The sequence below is a fragment of the Crocodylus porosus genome, unplaced genomic scaffold (genome assembly GCF_001723895.1).
Source record: "Crocodylus porosus isolate Cpor-Errol unplaced genomic scaffold, CroPor_comp1, whole genome shotgun sequence".
NCBI lineage: Eukaryota > Metazoa > Chordata > Crocodylia > Crocodylidae > Crocodylus > Crocodylus porosus.
The window spans coordinates 1,647,823-1,668,829 of NW_017728947.1; the positions used below are offsets into that span (position 1 = coordinate 1,647,823).

Here is a 21,007-nt window from a genome sequence, read left to right on the forward strand (position 1 = left end):
AAGCTGTAAGAGTTCCTGTTTCTGCACACGTGCCCAGGAGAAAGAAGGATAAATACAGCCTGCAAAAATTCCTTAGGGGTTCGGAGTAATCTGAGTCTTTGACTCTGCTCTGACCCTATTTGCAAATACACCTTTTGTGCTGCTAATGAGTGTGTGTCTATAATTTTGGTGGCCTCCAAGAAACGGACCACAATCTTTTGCAACAATAGCAAAGAGTCCAGTGAAGCAGTATACCTGCTTCCCTACATAGATGCATTGTCTTGCACAATCATCTTGGAAGAGTACCTACCTTGGCCAAGAGTTGCCACTCAAAACACATGTTTTCAAAGAAAGGTAGGACAATGCAACTTGAGGTCAGGCCTGTTGGGAAGATGGATCAGTAGACTACCCCATAGAAGAATCTTGCTAAACTGGAGGGTTCTCTCATTTGCTACAAGAATCAGCCAAAAAGATTATTTACATGAATTCTGGGGGCAAAGCTACCTCCATAATTACAGCTAGGAAAAAAAAAAAAAAAAAAAATCTATCCTATTTGACATCCAAGTCATGCCAAATGGAGTGAGGCAAATGAAAGGACTTCAATATCTCATTTATCCAGGGCAAACAGAAATATGAATCAATCTCACTTTCTTGTTGAGAGAAGGGGATCAGAGTGACACCTAGGGAGGGGTCAGGGCTTAATTTCTGACAAAAGTTGGCCCCCACAGGTATAGTTTTAGACATAGGTTAGACAAAGTCTAGAAACAGACATTGTATTGATCCCTGGGTAAATTGTGCCCGTGTCTGTCCTAGAAAAAAAAAATCCCACAGTTGATATGTAAACACATCACCCTTCTGAATCAGGGCTTAATAAGTGGCTGAATGCAGTATCTTTTTTCTGCCACTGATTTAATGATGCAGTCCTAGAACACCTATACAGGTACACTTTGCCATATCATGGGATAACCTATTATTACCTCTTATCCAAGAAGCTTTTAGGATTTATTGCAGGACAGCTTTCTGCCCCCTGCTTGATCTGATGCTCTGCACACACTTCTGCCTATACCACTTGTGGCACCTCATACTGCAAGTTGGCCATCCCTGGACCAGAGGGGCTCCAGAGGTCCCTTCCTACTTTCTAGGATTCTATGATAGTTTCAGGAAGATATATGCAATAAAGATTTAAAAAGTCTAGCCTTCTTTCCCCATCTTGCTTTTCAGTTCTCCTCTAGTCTTCCACCTTCCCCGCTTCTTCCTCATACATTATTTCTAAAAATGATACTTCCTTCAGAGTGTGTCATCTGTACAAGCTGCATAACTTCTTTGGCCTTCTCAAGGGCTTGTCTATATTAAAAAGCTGCACCTTATATGATAACATTTCTTTCCCACCCAATGAGAAAATAAAGCATAAAGGCTCTTCATATTGGTATGCCTATTCCCCACTCAGGAAGAAGGATAACTACTGGCATAAATAATATTTACACTCATAAAAAGTTTAGTGTGATGAGTATATTTATTTCAGTACAAAACAAGAAAACTTCATTCAAAGCCAGGCCTTCTCCCAAATCTAAAGCAATCACTCTTCCATGCTATTTTCCAGCTTGATCTTGTTTCTGATTCGGTTTTCCAGTTTGCCCCACCAGTTCTTCCAGTGCTTTTTTTAGTCAGTCAGTCTCAGTCCCCCAGGATTTAGAGACTAATTAGATGCAAGCTTCAGACATTCCTGGCTCCAAATCCTTTGCTTTCACCAATTATGTTCACATAGCTTATATGTACATATGTACCATTTCTAGCACTTCGAGAAGGTTTGCTAAACAGATATGTTGGGAAGCCTGCTGTGCCCATCTGTTCTGGCAGACACATTCATGGTAACAAACAAACAAAAATTGTGACATCTTTTAAAAGGTTATTCATATAGTACAATACAGCCCCATATAAGCAAAACCTTTGCTAGGCATGTTTTCTTAGCACAGTTCAATGCCATGGGGAGATCCTACAGCTAGTTCACGCCCATCAGTGACACTACCCTGGTTATTCAGGCTTTCTAAACAATAAGATTTATTAGTCTAGACAGAGTATTTTTTGAGAGGCAGGCACAGCTGGAGGAGTCACCCAGCTGTGCCTGCCTTTCCCAGGCCAATCCAAAAATCACAGAAACAGCATTGAAACTCTGAAACAGATTCAGCCAAATCAAAACAGAGCAGTGATCTGAAACACCGAAACGAATCACTGTCCTCCAAAACAGCCAAATCAGAAACCGAAACAAGACAGCCGTTTCACACAGACCTAACAGAAAATTCATGCGATGTCAGCCCCATTTTTCTCCCCAGCTGGGATGGTGACAAAACTCTTCATCAGGATCTGATTCCCGTCAATGATTAGAGAGATTAGAGGCAAGGCATGTGCTCACCTTTTGTCTAGTGCTGACTGCAACAGCATGTCTTTTTAATATATATTAAAAAAAAAAAAAAAAACCAAGCTACTATGTGTGCACAATTAATAAAATACAAACATGCTTCATCTTCTCTTAGGAGCAGCTCAGCTGTGTCTGTGTCAACACTTCAGTCCCATGTTTAGAAACATTGGCCACAGAGGAGCAGAACACGGTACAAGATGTTTAGATCTGGATTACAGGTGTTTCACTTTACTGCTGGGAATAACATCTTGGGAGTTGTCACAGCTTCTTACCTGTAAAATCTAACTTCATGCTTTACATCACGAGTTGGCAACCTTTTGCCACTGTGGCTGTTTACCACGATAGCACATGACCCAGCCCCTGCCACAGACTGCAACTCTGCTTCTTGAAGCACCCAGAGAGCCTGCATTTACCCTTGCTGTTAATCTCTGACCCATCTGCAGCAAGTGTAAACACAGGTATGAGAGCACAACAAGGTGGGATGCCAAGAGGGGAGCACTCCAGAGGGGATGGGCATCATGGTACAGCACAATGCCAGCCCATGTGCTGCTTTGGGCTCGGCTGGATCTTCACAGGCTAGCCATAGGTTACTGACCCCTGCTTTGCATGACTGCCTTTTAAGTATTCACATGGACACTGTTATACTTCCTTATTTCACCATAAGGTCGAATATAAAAGCTCATCTTGTCATAACAGGATGCAATTGCCAAGAGATGTTAGTACAGGTAAGTAGGCTAAAAATAAAAAGTTATCACAGGAAGATTTAATGATTACAAGGTTTCAGCTGTTGCACCAAACTCACCTAGCTTGAGGTCTTGCACAAAGTTGCATGCAAGTTTCAAGGGCCAACTGGTTTTAGTGGTTTTCCATATTACTGCATAAGATCCAATGTATGATATTTTGATATCAAAGCTTTGCATTTTGTAGACTGATTTCCACCCACTCCCCCACAAAAGATTTTTGGTATATTTCGTTCTTAAAAGCATCTTTTTTTGGATAGTATTCTCTGTTAGAACGCTTTGATCTCCATGCATGCCAAAGAGGTATAAATTACAAAACCCTAAATAAACTACTTGTATTTAAATGTGCTCTCCCTTTAAATTTTAAAATCAAGCTAAAAAACACAAAGAGAACAATGTTTTGGCCCCAACGGCCCAACTCAGAGGAGTATTTGGCAAACAGCTCATGTTTCTTTTATCAGTCTTTTGCCAGCTCCTAAACTCTAAAATACTATTCGATTCTTTATGATATTTATTCTTATGCCTTTTGATGTATTTTTGATTAGTCTACAGTGGTTCAGATAAAGGGCATACAGTGCATTTAAGCACACTTTCCATCGTCCATAAATATTAGAACTCAGCTTGATCTTCAGGATGCAATGAATTTGATAACGGGGGTCATTTAATATGCCAATGTGAAACAGTTTTTAGCCGACACCCCATTATCCTGTAACTCTGAATCATCAAGTACTACATGGTCATATATGCAAGGAAAGTGAGAAAGGAATGCAATTGAATGTTTCTGCTTGTACAACTCATTCCATCTAATATTGAAGTTCTAATGTACTTTTGAATTGTGCAAAGTGTGTGTTCACAAGTTGTGGAAAAGTCCTACTTCATATCAGGCATTGGCAGCCTTTTGGATCAGTGGGACACTTCACTGAAGGTAGCTCCAAAATGTGGACTGCCACTGAACTAGCTGCCACTGCCCCCGTTTCCATGGTGCTGATGTCCTGCAGAACTGTCACAGCATCCCCTGCCACCAGATCAAAGATATCCAGGCTTGGCAGGCTAGATCAGACCACAGGTTGTAGGGTGTCAATCCCTGCTTTAGTCTACCCACTCTGTTCCATGAGGTCTTTGAAACATTCTGCTTTTTAGTTAATATAGCTATATGAGAGAACATGGACAAATATGTTGCTTAAAAGCACCAATTCAATAATATCTGAGCTTAACCCATTTTTGTGGGCACACAAGCTTTATGAATAAATCCCAGGGTTTGTGGGAATGAGTGAAGAGACAATATCAGGTTATACAGAAATAGCCAAGGCCCTTTTAGATACCTTTGTATAACACTGGGAAAATACTACTCATATTTCAGAGCACATGAAATATTCAATATCCTTACTATTGACCACGCTTACCTTGGTACAATTATAATCCTCCTTATTTTGCATATTACAAGCCAGCATAAGACTAATTTCAGGCTGGGAGCTGCATTTCATTTCTAATGCAAAATGCCAGATCAAAAATCCCATCAACAGCAACCACATTATTATTAGAACAGTAAATCCATGGGCTATCCCTGTCCATTTGCAGGCATCAGCCATTAAGTAAACTCTTCCCTCAATACCAACAACAGAAATAGGAAGCCCACTCTTCAACATTTGAACTTGTATCACTGAAACTTCTGGCCAAGCTAAGACTAGAACCTAGATACTTTACATGGTGAAACCAACTCTTATTCACACAACCTCAGTTCTTCCACATACTACATACTTTGGAGACCAAGCTATAGTCACCACTAAACAATTTGTCTAGCAATAAATTACTGTACTCGGGCAAACTACAGCAAGAAGTCCCACTTTCTATGTCTTTGCTAGTAAAATTAAACAGGAAATCTTCAGTGTTCTTGGACTTCTGGCACATCTTCATGCTCCTTCATTTTGCTCTCATGGATTATTTAATTGAGAATTTTTCACTTTTTTATATCTAAGGTACATCTTTAAATAGTTTAAGTATTAAATGATCAGGAACTAGAAACCTGCTGTTGCCATTATAGTGCTGTGTGTTATTCTAAGTGTTCTGCAAGTTTTAAATGTTAAACACCAAATAGTAATTTTTCAGCTGTTCAGTAAATGACGATCTTTTCCATTTAGCATAGGTCACACTTACACTTAGGAGTACAACTAAACAAGTGATTAAATTCCTCTCTTACTGTTAAGTCACAAGACTACCTTGCACTCAAAAAGGTCTTTCAGATATTATATACATATTGTATTCCTGTACTCTGCAAGTCCAATTTAAGTATTCTAGTCTAAAAAAAAGGTCAATCAATAATTCAAACACCATGCATCTTGTAAAAGCCATGCAAAATTACAAACAGGCAGTTTGCTAACAGAAGACAGAGTCCAGAGACCTCTGAAACAAATAAGAAAGCCATTAAATAAGTACGATATAGTAAAGTGAGAAGCTTCAATAGAACTAGTCTACATTCTTGGTCTCTATGCAGAAGAATGTAGTTCTCTAAAATTAGCTAACCAAATCACAAACATGTTAAATTAATTTTGAGGGGAGGGGAAGCCAACATCTGACACTTAATATAAATAAGTGAAAAGATAAAGTATGTATTTTAAGGAAAAATAAAACTTACCACATTTACTTGCATACACACCTGTTCCCCCAAAAAGTAACCATTCAAAATTGGTGTGTGCATTTTAAGAGGGAAACCCGATTTCAATGCCAGAATGGATGCATGGGGATGCTAGGAAGGCTGTTGGGGGCTGTACTTTCCTCTGGCAGCATGGAGCAGGCAGTCAACAGCTGTTGCCAAATTTGACAGCAACTGTGACAGTATTAAACCTCTTGCTTTTGGGTCACCAGCACTTGAGTAGGGCAAGTGGCACTGAAGAATAGACTCTATCCCAGATGTGTGCAGGTAGCATTCAGTCGTAATTCGAGAAATCTTATCTTCTTCATTCTGCCTTTCCAAAGTAAGGCAAGTGCCTTATTTGGGGACATGCAATATGTGAAAAGTATGGTAAGCCAAGATGGAGTTAAGCTTTTAACACTTCTATCCTTACTGACATTTTCAGTTATTACAAAAACAAGCATAACAAATCCAGGAAATTCAGACTAAGGATTAAACTTAAATCTTAATAGCTCCAAGCATGAAAGTACACACTTAAAGGCATCCAAACAATCATAGCTTTGCCCTGCAGTGACATATGTTTTTGATTCACTTAATATGGGATCACAAAACCAGCTGTAAAGTGCGTTAAGCTGACTTTTAAAAACAGAACGAGGAGAAGTAAATTGATGTATCACCACATAATGCAATTCTCTTTCTGCCACTAGACAATCCTATCTTGGGAAAAAAAAGAGAAGAATGGATGAACAGGAAGGTGGCAGTTTCTTTGCCTGGCTAATATGGTTAAACTTTTAGGAGGGTCTGTTCTAGCAAGGAAACTAGGCCTTTGGGGAATTCAGGAGTAAGAAATAAAAAAACTAAATAAAAGTTCACTTGCAGATGCCATAACTAACAATACATGAAGAACCTTAACTTCCATCAGACTAGGCCTTCATCAGGAACCAAAATTTTAAGTGGTTAAATAGTTCAGTAACTAGCTAAGCTAGCAAGCCTTTTTTCTGGTAAGCCTCAAGGCATCCCTTCAATCAAAGGCAAAGTCCTCACTGAAACCGCTATGCGTACACACCAATACAGCCTGAGCAACATACAGTCAGCACTGCCTTCAAGTCATGGCAAATCTGACCCTACAAAATGTCTTAGTAAGACCAATATGCCACAATATTTCAGAAACCTCATTAGGTGGTGACAGATTACAAGCAATACCATTTAAAACGTATGAAGGGTTGGTGGGGTGGGGTTATTAAAATGCAGTTAGCTGAAATGCACTGTCAGATACCAAGAAAGAGAGCATTATAAAGATCCAAAAAGCTCTCACATTTTATCAGAACATAAACAATATAATGGATGGCATCAAGGTTTTTGAGAAAGTCGTGCTGACTTCAAGCAAACTGGAGAAATGTGAGCTGGACAAAGCTACTACAAGATAGTAGACAACTGGTTCAACAGCCATAAGCAAAGGGTAATTATTAAACAGATCCATGTAAGAAGGACTTGAAGGAATTCCCATAGGGTGTCCATCCTAGGCCCAGTGCTCTTCAACATGTTCATTAATGATTTGGATGCTGGCATGGAAAGCTTCTTGAACAAGTGTGCAGGCAACATAAAACCAGGAAGGATTGTGAACAGGTTGGAGGGCAGGAGCACACTTCAAAAGGACTTTGACAGATTGGAAGGCTCAGATGGAGCTATCAGTGCTTACAAATGCCAGGTGCTACACCTTGGGAAGAAGGATCAAAGATACAAATACAAAATAAGTGACACTTAGCTTGACGCCATTGCCATGGAGAAGGATCTGGGAGTCTTGGTAGATCACAGACCCAATATGAGTCTGCAATGTGTTGCACTTGCACAAGAAGTGAATGCGGTTTTGAGATGCATCAATACAAGCATTAGGTGTAGGACACTTGTTAGGCCTTATCTGGAATACCGTGTGCATTTTTGGGGTCCACATTTTAAAAAGGAAGTGGAGAAGTTACAGAGAACCCAGAGGCAGGTGACAACAATGATAAAGGGCTTGGAAGGACTTATAAGAAGCTGAAGGAGCTAGGCAAGTTCAGCTTGTGGAAAAGGTGCTTAAGCAGGGACGTGATAGAAGTGTTCGAATACCTGAAGGGCTACCATGAAGAGAGAAAGCACCTTTCCCCCTCCTCTTGCTGCACAGTGGAGGCTACAGACCAATGGCTCTAAGTTGCAGCAAAGTAGGTTTAGACTGGGGATCAGGAAAAATTTCTTCACTCTTAGAACAGTGAAGCAGTGAAGTAAACTGTCTAGGGAAATTGTGGATTCTCTAATCACTGGAGGTGTTCAAGAAGAGGCTGGACAGCCGTTGGCCACAGATGATCTAGGCATAGCTATGCCTGCTATATTATGGGTATTTTCCATGCTTCTGGGTTTGCTGGTTGCTGCATTGGGCTGAGAGGGAATCCCCCTCCCTTGTCATTACATGTATAAAGGGGTTTTTTTCAGCCTTCCTCAGAGGTATTGAGTGCTGGCTGCAGCCAAGACCAGGGATTTTGACTGGGGTATGCCAATACTCCTGCTCAGACTTAAAGCTAGAGTGTCTGGCCAGAAAGTCTTGCCCCTCCACCCAGGAGAAGAATTTTACTGGTCAGTACAGGCTCTGGTCAGATTGGTATGATCTCTAGGCAGTTTTGCCTTCCCCTGTAGCGGGTGTGTAGTTTCCTTCCTGGGATCTCTTGAGCATATAAGCAACTTCCACAGCAGCAGAATATTGGCCACCACGTTCCCCCTGCTTTACCTGTAGCAGGTTAGGGTATCATTTTGTGTCACAGTTGACTACAGTTTTGCTAAGCAGTTAGGCAATGGTTTTACATATGCTGATTTGGACAGAGATACTCCTGCCTCAGACAAGGGGTTGGACTAGATCAGTGGTGCTCAACCTTTTGGCCCAATATGCCAGAGGAGTGGCCTGGGATTGTATCCATAAACCAGATGGAGCCCTGTACACCAGGACTGAGACATGGGGGTACTGGCACCATCCCCACCCAGCCCTGTGTGGTAGGGTGGAGCACCTGACCCAGTGCACAGGGTCAGGGGCGCCCCATGGGTCTGGATGTTTTGCAGTAAGCAAACTGCTCCCCAACTGCCAAATTTCCAGACCCTGGGGTAGCCCCATGAGTCTAACGTAACCCATAGGCTGAACACTGAGCACCCCTGGACTAAATGACTCCTGAAGGAGTAGGGCTGGAAGATACCTCCATTCCTGAATCTATGCATCTTCAATAAGTGATAGAAACCCTTTTATTTCTCAGCATAAGCCACCACTGACTAGAGGAGCTTAGGAAAAACCTTCTCATAAGACCATTTATTCCCTAATTGTCCATTAAAGGGTTTCTCTTTCTCTGTCTCCCAAAATAACTTGTCCTGGTCTATTAGGCCAAAATAGTCAACCAATGGACTGCTGCTCTGATCTGTTCCATTCCTATTTTCCCTGTTACAGATAGCAGGGAAACAGGTTTAATATTTGCTGGGACTATAGTAATTATTTCAAAGCTCTGATAAGTACATTAGTGTGACAATCTGGGGGATACAGCTGCATCATGTCCTAAACACTGTTTTGTTTTCAAAACACTATTTATTATTGTAACCTTCATTGCAGAAGACAGCAACCTTTCTGACGCAAAGGCTTGACATTAATGCACAGACTAAGCTCAAGAAACTGACAAAAACAAATCAAGGGTCATCGATACTAAAACACCTCTTTTCTACAGGGAGGTTTTCTACTGGTTGGGTAATGGATTGTAAATGTTTCTCTATACAGAAGCCACGAAGCTGGACCTCCTCAAGCTTGTAGGAGGACCTCACAGGGGGCAGAAGGAAGCTTGTCTATGACCTTGAACAGGTATTTTGTTTCAAGTGTTCAACACATCTTTTGCATGCTCCAGACAGCAAGAATACAGATGTGTGCAGCTCTTCAAAAGTGATCCTAGGGGGAAAGTGGGAGGGGAAGCAACATCTTTAGGAGCTTTTTGGCTGGAGAAGGAGGTTCCTTGCACGTGTCAGCCTGTGGAGGCACAAGGACTGTAAAGCACATATGGGCTGTGCTGGTCTCATGGGGGGGGGGGGTGAGCTGGAGGAGAACAGTGTACTGGGGAACGTTAGAAGACTGGGTAACCCCACGTAATGTCTCCTGGCTGGAAAGCACTGCCACTGCATACCATGTGACGATTTTAAAAAAGTGCTCCAGCAGAGGTGGGCAAGTGCTGGGAGGAGCAGAAATAGTCCAAATCAGAGTAGCATTTGGAGCACTTCAAAAACACACATCTGTTCATGGCCTAAAAGGAAACCATTCTACTCTATGAGCCAAAAAATCCAGGTCAAGAAGGCTGGAAAGGCTACTTGTTTGAAGGGCTCAGACCAAACTCAGGACTTAAGAGATAATGAGATTAAAACAGAATGGGGCCAATGCACTTCTCCCCATAAATCTGGGATTTGTTTTTCTTTAAAAAAAAAAAAAAACAAAAAAAAACCCCAACCCAAAGAACATCTTATTAGTAACTCCTTTATCATGCCTATATCTCCTTGCTTTACTACCATGGTATCGGGGGGGGAAGAGAAAGAGAAACCAAACAAGCAATTTCTAATAGGGGAGGATTGCCTAAACTACAGAAGGGCTTTTAAAGGCTGGAGTTCTTGTTCCAGGGTCTAGATGACCAGACTGTAGGATCCAATTGCTTAAGAAAGCTGTCACAGACAGATCTGTACCCAAGAATGCATTGAAGAGGCCCAAATCAATTCAGTGATCAGTCAGTTTACAACAGTGGTTCTCAATTCTTTTGGATGAGGCACCTCTCATTAAACTCAAACTCAAAGCACCCCACAGGAGAAAGTGCCAGCTCTTAAGGTTTTGTTTTTCTTGGCTACAGAAAATTATTGAGTTCTTTGCAACAGAAAAAATTGCTCTAAGACCTCAACAGGTCAGAATGTTTTTAACACTACAGATTCCTGTTTAAAAAAAAAAAAAAAATCTCTGGATTTCTCTTCTGAATCATGCTTGCACACCTAACAGTGAAAGTGCTGCATGGCACCCTGGCAGCATCTCTGAAAGGATCTCAAGGCACTGTGGCTGAGAACCACTGGTTTCGATGCACAGAGCATGTGGATATAAATTCACTAGACTGGTGTCCATCTAGACTGCCAAAATGAACAGAAACCACAGTATGATTCTCTGTCTTCTACTTGCTACAGAAAGGAGTGAATACACTTTACAATCACTACTGTTTGCTGGAATTTACTTAATATCTTCAAGAGCATGCATTAAGCTTTATGAAAAGCATTTCTGTAACGAAATGACTGATAAGTCTTTTTAGAAGAGAGCTACATAAATGTTTTAAGTGTTCCTCCTTTGCTCCATCTGTAAATGGACTGCAACCGGCAAAAGAACATTGCTTTCTAAAGGTGTTAGTTGTAGCAGTGTTGGTCTGAGGACATAGGCAGACAAGGTTTTTTGGGGTAAAGGTGATATCTTTTTTTTTTTAGATCAACTCAATACTGTAGTTGGAAAAATTGCTCTTCTTCACGCATTGGGAGAGTTTGCTGTTTTGTGTTCTCCTAGATGGAATAGAAGCCAAAATGCAAAATGCAGGTCTCTGTCCAGAAGAAAACAAAACAAGGAGACCTGCATTTTGCATATTGGCTTTTAATTGCATCTAGGAGAACACAAAACAGCAAACTCCCCCCAGTGCCTGAAGAGGGGCATTTGTGCCCGAAAGCCTGCTAAGAACAATTTTTCCAACTCTAGTACTGAGTTGGTCTAATAACACATTTACTCCCCCCCCAAAAAAACCCAAAACTTGTCTTGCTTTCCAAATGGGTTGAAAATGTGGCTGAGAGAGAACAGAAGGGAATTTCCTCTTAAGTGTAACATATTGGAAGGAAGCTACAGACTGGAGTGAAAAGCTGGGGTTCTTGTCACTATTCTTTATTTAACCAGAAAGGGAAGAGCTAAAAGCACTTTAAATGTGCTTCACTATTTCCATAAGGAACCACTCTTCTCCCTTCATAGGTGGAAAGAAGCAAGCTCACAGAGGGTAAATAATTTAGTGACAGAGGAAGTGTATGACAAATTAGAAATAGGATCTTCAGGACATGGCTTCTTGGTCTGTAATTTATACAGGTTTTAATCTTATGGTTTAGCATAGAAACCGATGAATGAAAGGCATGTGGGGTTTTTGTTTTTTTTTTTTAATTCATTTCTGCCTTACTAGAAGCTACAAACTTTGTTTCATGTAGCCACTGTTTATTGCCCAAAGTAATGTACAGTTACTGGGGGCTTTGTGTACATTGGAAAGTTTAACCACAAAAAAAGCAAGCCAAAAGCACCATGCCATACCTCTCCTTCCATCAGCATGGAAGTCTTGCATACATCCATATTAAAATGAGTTCTACCAACAAAAATCTGAAATTTTGCTGGCAAAATTAAACCAATGCTGTCACCATAGGCAATAAAACCCATATACTTCTGCCAGCACAACACTATAAATACAACAGCAGCTATACCAGTAAGAACACCACAGTAACAAAGACACAACACAACTATTTCGCAGCCTATAGCAGGGATTGTTCTGGCCCAATATTTGATGATTACTACCCAGAGGTTACAGCGACCAGAACTCCCTCCGTTCTCCAACACCCACTCTTTTGCAAATACTTAATTTCTTTCTACGTCAAATGTGGATGAAATGCTAAAGTGAAACACCAAGAAAACCTTAGTATAGATTTCACTCTTTTCTCAGACTCTGGCCTTTTCTGCTTAAGGAATCATTTATTACAGCTGAAAGTGTACCTATAGGCCTGAAAGCATTTCACCAACTACACATCCTACTCCTTCAGGATGAATCAAAGCTGCACAATCATCTCTGCTTTTGTTCTGCAGGCAGGTTTGACCTGACATTTTGGACTGATGAGCTGTATGAGGTCTTATTCCAAGCTATGCTGGAAAAAAGCCACAAATGGAACTAGCCATTAGAAGCATAACTATGCAATCACAGCCATCTTACCACAGTAAGTTCCCATTCTTTCAAACCACACATTAGACAAAAACGTAGTGTTTATGGCTGATGAGAGAACAAGTCCGTTTTCATCTGGACTCCCTCCTGCAAACACAGTACTCACCCTGGTGAGACAGCAGGGGGAATGACCAGCGTTAGCTTAAGTCGTGCCTTATGCATTGCTTCAGAGAGGTGAGCGAGTAGATGAATTAGTTCCCTGCAATATAAAACACATTGTTAGGGCTCTAGACAGTATATATCATGCTAGACTAGTAATTTAACAAAATAAGACTACAAACAACAACTGAAGGGATGCAACAAGCAAGGCACTTCTATTGAACATTTCTAACAAGTTGGGATCCTATACATGTACAAGGAGGCTGCTTTGATGTGCTGCAAGGAACAGATTCAATTAAAATCAAGTCTACTGGAGGGTGGCAATTACTGCGCTCCAGCAGACTCCATCATCGTGTGTATCAGCATATACCCTGAAAAATGGTACCCTCTACCCTGAGGGCACTTTAAACTAAAGCGCTCGTTTGATGAGCTTTAATTTTAAGCACCCTGCTGCCATTATTCACCATGGGGACTCCAATACACACGATGGGCACTAGCATGGCTCTCAGAGCTGCATTAATTAAAGTACCAACCCTACACCCCTGCCTCCTGAAACATGTCTATAAACACAGTCCAGGCAAATGAGTCAAGGCACTAGGATTAGTGCACAGTTATAAATGGTATACAAATACCTCTAATAGGTTACTAGACTGGGGATAAAGTTTGGCAAGTTATAAAAATTTAGTTTAGTTTCTCTCTGCCTTTTTAGCATGCAAAATGGTCTCAAACAGCACAAAGAGTTCAGAATTTCCCCCAGGAGCACCACTGGCAACACAGAAACGTTGTAGTGTATCTCAAATGTATTCTAATCAGAACAGGTTCTCCCTTATGGTCATGTTCAGTGAGAGATGAGCCAAAGCAACAGAATTGAACACTGTTCAAGAACAGGGAACAGTCAAATGGATTCAGATCATCATTGTACTAGTGAATCCAAGGTTAGGAAATGTGAAGCTGCTTTCATAGCATAATATACAAGTCTTCAAAAAATGTTTGAGGAACAATGTGTCAATTTTCTTTCACCCCACCCTTTCTTCACAAGCTCTTGCCTCCATTCCTCTGAGTTTCAGATAATTTTACCTTAAAACTGAAAATTGTATCTGGGGGCTTTCTTAAGTGTAAGAATTTTAAAAAACCCTGATACAAGAATACAATACTATACATAAGTAACCCAAAAAAAGAATGCTAACTTGATATTTCTACGATCTGAAGATCATTCCCCATAATATCAACACTAAATCTTCTCTTTTGTTCTTCTTTTTCACTTTTGGGAGCAGATTGACCAGAACACTGAAACACTCACAGCACACCACCTAAAGTGGCTTACAGCTTTGCATCACTAAAGAAAAACAAAAAACAGATGAAGAGTGCTGATGTATCTGGCCTCTCATCCACTACTGGTTAGAGCATCATTATCAACATCTGCGCTATGCAAATAGGGCACTAAGAATATGCCCCCTCCTCCCTGCATGAATTTGTGCCTCTTGGAACTCAGGTGCGTGCCCCAACAAGAAGGTGATCAGTTATTCCATGTATGTATGGAAATCTGCTCTTTTGCTGATAAGGCATTCCATCCCAGAGTGGAGAAATCATTCCAATGAAGTTGTCACTGAAACTGGCAGGTTTCCACAAGACTCAGTTTTGACAAATTGGCTTTTTTTCCCCTGGAAAAAAGACATCTAGTCAAAAGATCCCCACCTGATTCAACTGCAGAGCATCTTTTGATAACATTTATTAAAAGCTGTTTGATGCATATTAATTTTCAAGCCACCAACAATTTTACTTATTAGTAACTTTGAGGGGGACAGGAAGAGACATTTTACTGCACAGAGAGGTTTTCTTTTCTCTTTCACATGCGGGATCCCTGGCAGTGACAAGATTAGAATTTAGAGCTATTTACCCCCTCCTAGAAAAATCTGGATAATATTGTTGCAGGTTCTCTCAGCATGTTAAAATCCCTTCTTTGGGAAGGTGGACCAGGAAAGTGTTAGACTACAAGATTTAGTCCTCCCCTCTGCTCTCTTATTGTAGCCTTTAGTAGGCTCCATCCTGTGCTAGCATTTTATAACTCAAGTCAATTGGGCCTAAATGCAATGATATCCTATTTAGCTTATGAAAATAAGGAGGAAAAAACAACAGGAAGAAAGCTGCAGCTTCTTGCATGAAAACTAAAATTACAAACTGGTCCACCAACCTGCCAATCCACCTCTCTGGCCCATGAGAGCTCTATGCTGAATCAGATAGGATTAATGACTAGTACTTAAAGACTCAGCTTAGTCACACTCCCATTTGTCAACCAAGATAGATTATGAAAATCAAGTGTGCACTCTCCCATCTTCCTCAAACAGTAATAGCTGAATGCTCATTTACAGCTTGCTATAAATTAACACTTTACTGGGTCCCAACAGTGCTCTTTAGCCTTTAAGACAACATTTTCGCATACTACCACTGGCAGTTTTGAAAGAAAAACTACTGACTGACATTTTAAAAATTATAATGAAGTACCGCACCGTGGGAGTAGAATCAGTCTTCATGCAAAGGTTTCATTAAATATTTACTATATGTTCCACCATTGTCAAATGCTTCAGAGAAGCTTCTGAAGTATCCACAAATTAGAATCTACCTTGAAATAATTAAGATGTACCACTTTCCCACTTTGCCAGGGCTTCCATTATCCGCTCTACAATCAAGGTCAATCTTTTAAACACCAACAATCTCACTCTTGTTTTGCCTCCTATATAGTTTAAGTATCCATCCATGCACTTTTGGAATCTTTAGTCCAGGTAGGAGAAGAGAAAATTGTTTTGTTTTTTAAATATAGTTATTTTGGCACATTGCTTCAGTTTATGATGATATTGACCTTGGTATGCAGTTTGCCTTAATGCACAGCATTGGGTCTTCAGCCTATTTGACAAGGCTAGCAAGTGGCATGTTATTGGAAGCCTTTCACATCTTTCTCTGCAGCTATGTGACCTTTTGAAATTCAGCAAATTTCTAATTCTAGGCATATTTAAGTAAGTTTGGTAGTTGATACTTCCTAAAAATTAATGACTTGTCAGAAAAAAAAAAGTCAGACAGTATAAAGCTGTCTACTTCCAAAAAGAAATTGCCCATGGGTGCCATTTCAATGTCTAGTTAATACCAGGAAATGGGAGTGAATTATGGCAAATCTTTAATTAATCAATTAATTTCAGGAATCCATATGAAGGGCAGAACTGCCAACAGAGGTTTCTGTTCCTTCACTCCTACCACCATTAAGGTGCCTGAAGGTCATCTTCTGCAGGATGCTAAGTCCCTGCAGCACATGGTGAGAAAAAGCACTTTTTTCCAGGCAGCATCTAAGGGATGGTGGCGCCACCTGTCAGCAAACACTTGCTAAAGTCACAGGAATAACCTGCATAAAAGTTTCTAGTGAGCAATAAATTATATGCACGTAACTGCAAATTTATCTTGGATTTGGGGGAAAAGAAACAATAAACGATGCAGTGAATTTAGGCATGAGACTCATGAAAAAAAAAGTGACATGTGCCCTGAAGTCTCCAGCAACTAACAAGCCACCTGAAAATAAACAGCATTACCTTGCCCTCTTAATATTCCTAGCTTGTTATATTTCCCAAACATTAATGTCACAGGGATGAAAAACGTGGCATTTTATTCCCAAATCTGCCAAGCAACTTTTAGATGAGTTACATACAGACAATTTACGATTAAGAATTATTGGAAAGCATGCAACTTTTCTGCAGTTCTGAAAAACTCCTCCCTCCCTCAACTCTGCAGTCATTCACTCCCCTCAACACAAAAAAGCAAGAAATTATTTGAAATGGACTATTTCATATGAAAGACTAAATTCAATCAAGACACCACCCAGCAACAAAAATAGAGATCGACTTCCTGTGCAGAAGTCTGAAATGGAGAGACGATGAAATTTGTCCTCACCCATTACTTTCAATGGTTCTTAGCACAGGCATGGGAGTGGATCTCACCTAAAGAATACATAACTGAAACCAAGGGGAAGAAAATTCTTCTCACAAGCAAGCAGCAAAGGGTAAAGAGGAACAGGCTGTAGAAAGAACAAATCGAATGTCAAAATCAGGCAGTTGTTGAAAGAGTGAGTCACACGGGTTACCTCTGAACTGAGAAGTGGACAAATCCAGTGATGCCGTGTTCAATGAGCATGTCCGTCCCCACCCCAAGTTTAAATTAAGAAGTGCTTCAATTCTTTTCTATAGTGTTGGATTGACTATGTGGCTGTGATGGTCCACAAAAAATGCAACAGGCAAGGATTTCTGCGGGTGATACCCCTTACTGGAACAACTATATAGCTGGGAAGGATATAAAACAAGCTTTCAGATATAGCTGTACCCTTCCTTGGATCTCTTGCCTCCATGCCTGAGAACAGACGAAGGATACAGTGATACCTTACAGAACTTATTTTCACGTACATCTGCACAATGCCAACGCTGGTTCAAAGAAAAAAAAAAATCACAGGGGCAAGAAATATTGTGTTTGCTTGTTTATACATAGGTTGGACCAACACTAATTGAACAACCAATGAATGGGCACATCACAATCTGTTACAATTCCTGGTACTCAGCTGTTGGTTGGTAAAACCAAACAGGGATGTGGACTTAATGGCTACAGGCCAGCTCATTTCTACAGCCTATAAAACAGGTCACAGGTGCGACTGTTCTCTCATATCAGTAAGACACGTTTCTTTGTTGGCTTGCCACCACAGTTTAAGAATTTGGCTGTTTTCTGCTTTCAGAGATTCATGGGAGTTCCACTACGATCTTACAGATTCTTTGAGGTCAGATTCCAAAAAAGGACAGCCTCACCTGTTCAGATGAAAGATTCATAGGATCTTTTTGAACAATCCAACAACAAAAACCAATATTCTATATGCAAGTATGCATAAATCACTGTTCTGTCAAAGGTCCTACTTGCTTACAGGTATAGGAGTTCCTTCTTATGCCGCTATCCAGCTTCATCTTCTCCTACCTTCTGATGTTTTGTTCTTGGCATCAGAAGTGAAAGATTTTACTTTTAAAATACAATCTGTTGGATACTAGTTTGTGCAATGTAGCAATTATATTACAATACTGCCACCATGTGGTTTGACTGAAGACAGACAGTCTCATACCTTTATTATTTTTTCTGGTGAGCAGCAGAAATCCATTAATGCTTATCCACGGAAAGTATGCATGAAAACGACTGCTGTAGCGACAGGGAGGTGGCAGGGGACATGCCCCCAGATGCTGGCCTGGGTGGGGCACCAGCCAGGCCCTCGAAGGCGTACTTGGTCCTCTGGCAGCACTTCTGGTTTTGCCGCCGGCATGGCCCGGCTTGAAATCAGCCGCTGGGGGACTGCAAATGTAAGCATTGACCCCTGGGTGCTGGAGACCCACTCTATGCCACTGACGAAAACCTAGTCTTCTAATTTCACCCCATGTACTAAAGCAAAAGACAAGAACCACCTTGCTTGAGCAGTAAGTTAGCTCATTTGCACAAGCTAATCAGATAAATTGGTGCTTTAAACTGCTGAATGTTTACCTGCCCCAAGAAGAGTGGAAAGACAGTCTGCTACGAATACAAAGATAGGAGTAAACTTACAAGTACAGTGGTTACAGCAGGGGCAAGCTTGTTGAAAGAAATGCCACAGCACTGTAGGGCGAGACCAGGGGTGGGCAATCATTTGGGCTTGAGGGCCACTTAATGAGTTTTGTTGAGCTGTTGAAGGCTGCACATGCACACCTCCCCTCCCCAAGTCCCCACCATAGGGCCAGATCAGGCAGCTGCACCCTTACGACCTTAAGTGGCACACAGCAACACAGTAGAGCACCAGCCCAGCTACGTGTCAGGAACTTGGGGCAGGGAAGGGGATGTAGGGAGAAGAGGGCCAAAAGCTGCAAGTTAATACAACACCAGCCCAGCCAGACCCAGATGCGTTCCCTACTTCTCCCTGCATCTGCTGCCCCACCCCAGGTTGCCAGCATGCAGCCAAGCTGGGCCATTGCCACACTATATTCCTGCATGCCACTTTGCGTGCGGCTTCTGGCTTACCCCGCTGCATGCCATGGGGATTCTGGGTTAGGCAGAAGCTGTGCCAGGTTCCAGCAGGAGCCATGCCAGCTATATGCAAGTAGCAGAGGAACACAGCATGGCATTGTGTTAGTGGCACCTGCACCCTTACCAGACCCTGGCCTGGTCTGGTCCAGCCCAGCCAACCTGAGGTCATGACCCTCTTCCCCCACCAGTGGAGAGAGCCATGCCTGAGCTTTGACTTTTCACTGGGGTTCAGGCTGTCTGGGGGAGCACAGCAGGGCAGGCCAGGCTGGGGAGGATAGTGGCTGCCTGGCCACTGGAGTCGGAGCTGCTGCTGCAGTTGGCTATGGTAAGGGGAAGGGAGAAGGGCAAGAGGCGCTGAAAGCCAGGGCAGCTGTGGGCCAGATACAATTCTCCTTCAGAGGAACAGTTGTGGTCCAAACAGAATCATTTGGCAGAGAGAAAGCAGATTCTGAAAGAAACTCAACTGCTCATAAAGTCACCCCAAAATCCTGCCAATGCACAAAAATCAAGCAATTGCATCCAGCCCTGGAAACAGAGCAAATGAAGTAAACTCTCCCTGTAATTTAGTCAAGAAACTCCCTTATGCCATGTCATTCTGGGTGATTTGCAAGTTAGACTTTGAGTGTATTATTTACATTTAAAATTGGTTTTTAGTTGCTGTTAGCATTTTTTTTTAATTGAGAGCCTTAAGTTAGTCTTACTTTTCATGGTAGCGCATTGTTATGATTGTGTAATAGGAAGACTCTCAACTCTGTTAGGGCCAGAATATGAAATTTCCCCTCATCCCACAAACTTAATCCTATAGGAGTTGCCCTGGTTTGGTTCTCTGCCTTTACTTCACCCTATCAAATAAGCTTCCCATTAGCTACCATCTCTTCTATTGCCAGTTTTATTCAGTTCCACAAAGTCAGTGTCCACACACAACAATTATTACAATTCAATCCAGATTAAAGTAGAATAGGTATATATTACAAATAAGAAAACAATTTACCCTTGAGCAACAAGATTCTGCATCCTACCTGTGGAGTTCTAGTCTTGAGGACTAGTCTGGCAGTTGTTTGTCAGGGTTTTTCTCATTTCAGGAAGAGGCTTGCTAAGTGAGGGGCTACACATTTGGTCACTCATTAGAAAAAAGCCTGAACTGCTAATTCTCTTCAAGAATCCACCCTTATAAACCAGGAGGGACTTGTTTTTCCCTTGGGAAATCTCGGCATTGCTATTTGAGCAGTGGCCAAGTTAATATACAGCTCCCAACTCTGCATCAGAAGGGTCATTAAATCCCTTTTAGGGACTGTCTCAATTAGAGCATCCGAGTGAGGTCAAGTCAGGCATTAACATGATTGGTTACCCAGCATGCTTCCAGTCAGAAGGTAGGTCTTCTTTGCATAAATGTTTCAGGCCCCAGGAAGTTGTTCTTCCACTGGCAATGCCTATATTGTGAATCTACTGATAAACCCTTTGTTCAGGTTATATTGTACTTTACAGGTCCGAAAGCCTAGTTTCAGTCAAGTACTCAAACATGGCACCAAACCCCACCCCACAAAAAACAAATCAGACAAATAACTGAGCTTAAGCAATTGTAGAAACAATTGGGCAACTTCACACAGGAAGTCTTTACAAATTCTTCTCAAGTCTTAACCTCTCTGAACATTTGAGGCTCTCCCAAATTATGCCCCCAAAATTCAGACCTGTTTGCAGGTACAAAAGCATATGCTTCCCTGCTGTATAATGAAATTGAAGCGCAGTGTTTTTTTGTTGAACTGAAAAAGTATTTTAAAAAGTTAGTGCTATGTGAAGGAATGGCAGGAAGGCATAGCATTCTTTAAAAGACAATACTGTTACATATGATAGCAATTTCATTACCATTCAACAGTTCCATTATGAGGAAATACTTGGCTCAAATTTAAGAGTTTACAGGAGGAGGTGGGAGGGTGCTATTTGCCTTTTCATAATCTTAAAGGTAATTAACATTTTAAGAAGGAGTCCTCCCCAACTGCACTATAAATACAAACCAACCTTCCTCCTTACTGCAAGTAAGGAATTAAAATCCAAC

The 21,007-nt window shown here is 41.3% G+C and overlaps 1 protein-coding gene across 1 annotated transcript in view; it reads right to left on the bottom strand.

Moving 5' to 3' along the window:
• The window catches only part of CHID1 (chitinase domain containing 1), a 278,107-nt gene that overhangs the window by 234,295 nt on the left and 22,805 nt on the right, over window positions 1-21,007 (bottom strand). Inside the window, exon 7 of the mRNA XM_019550998.1 lies at window positions 12,899-12,991. Coding sequence (XP_019406543.1) covers window positions 12,899-12,991 — 93 coding nt within the window. The remainder of the gene's footprint in view (window positions 1-12,898; window positions 12,992-21,007) is intronic.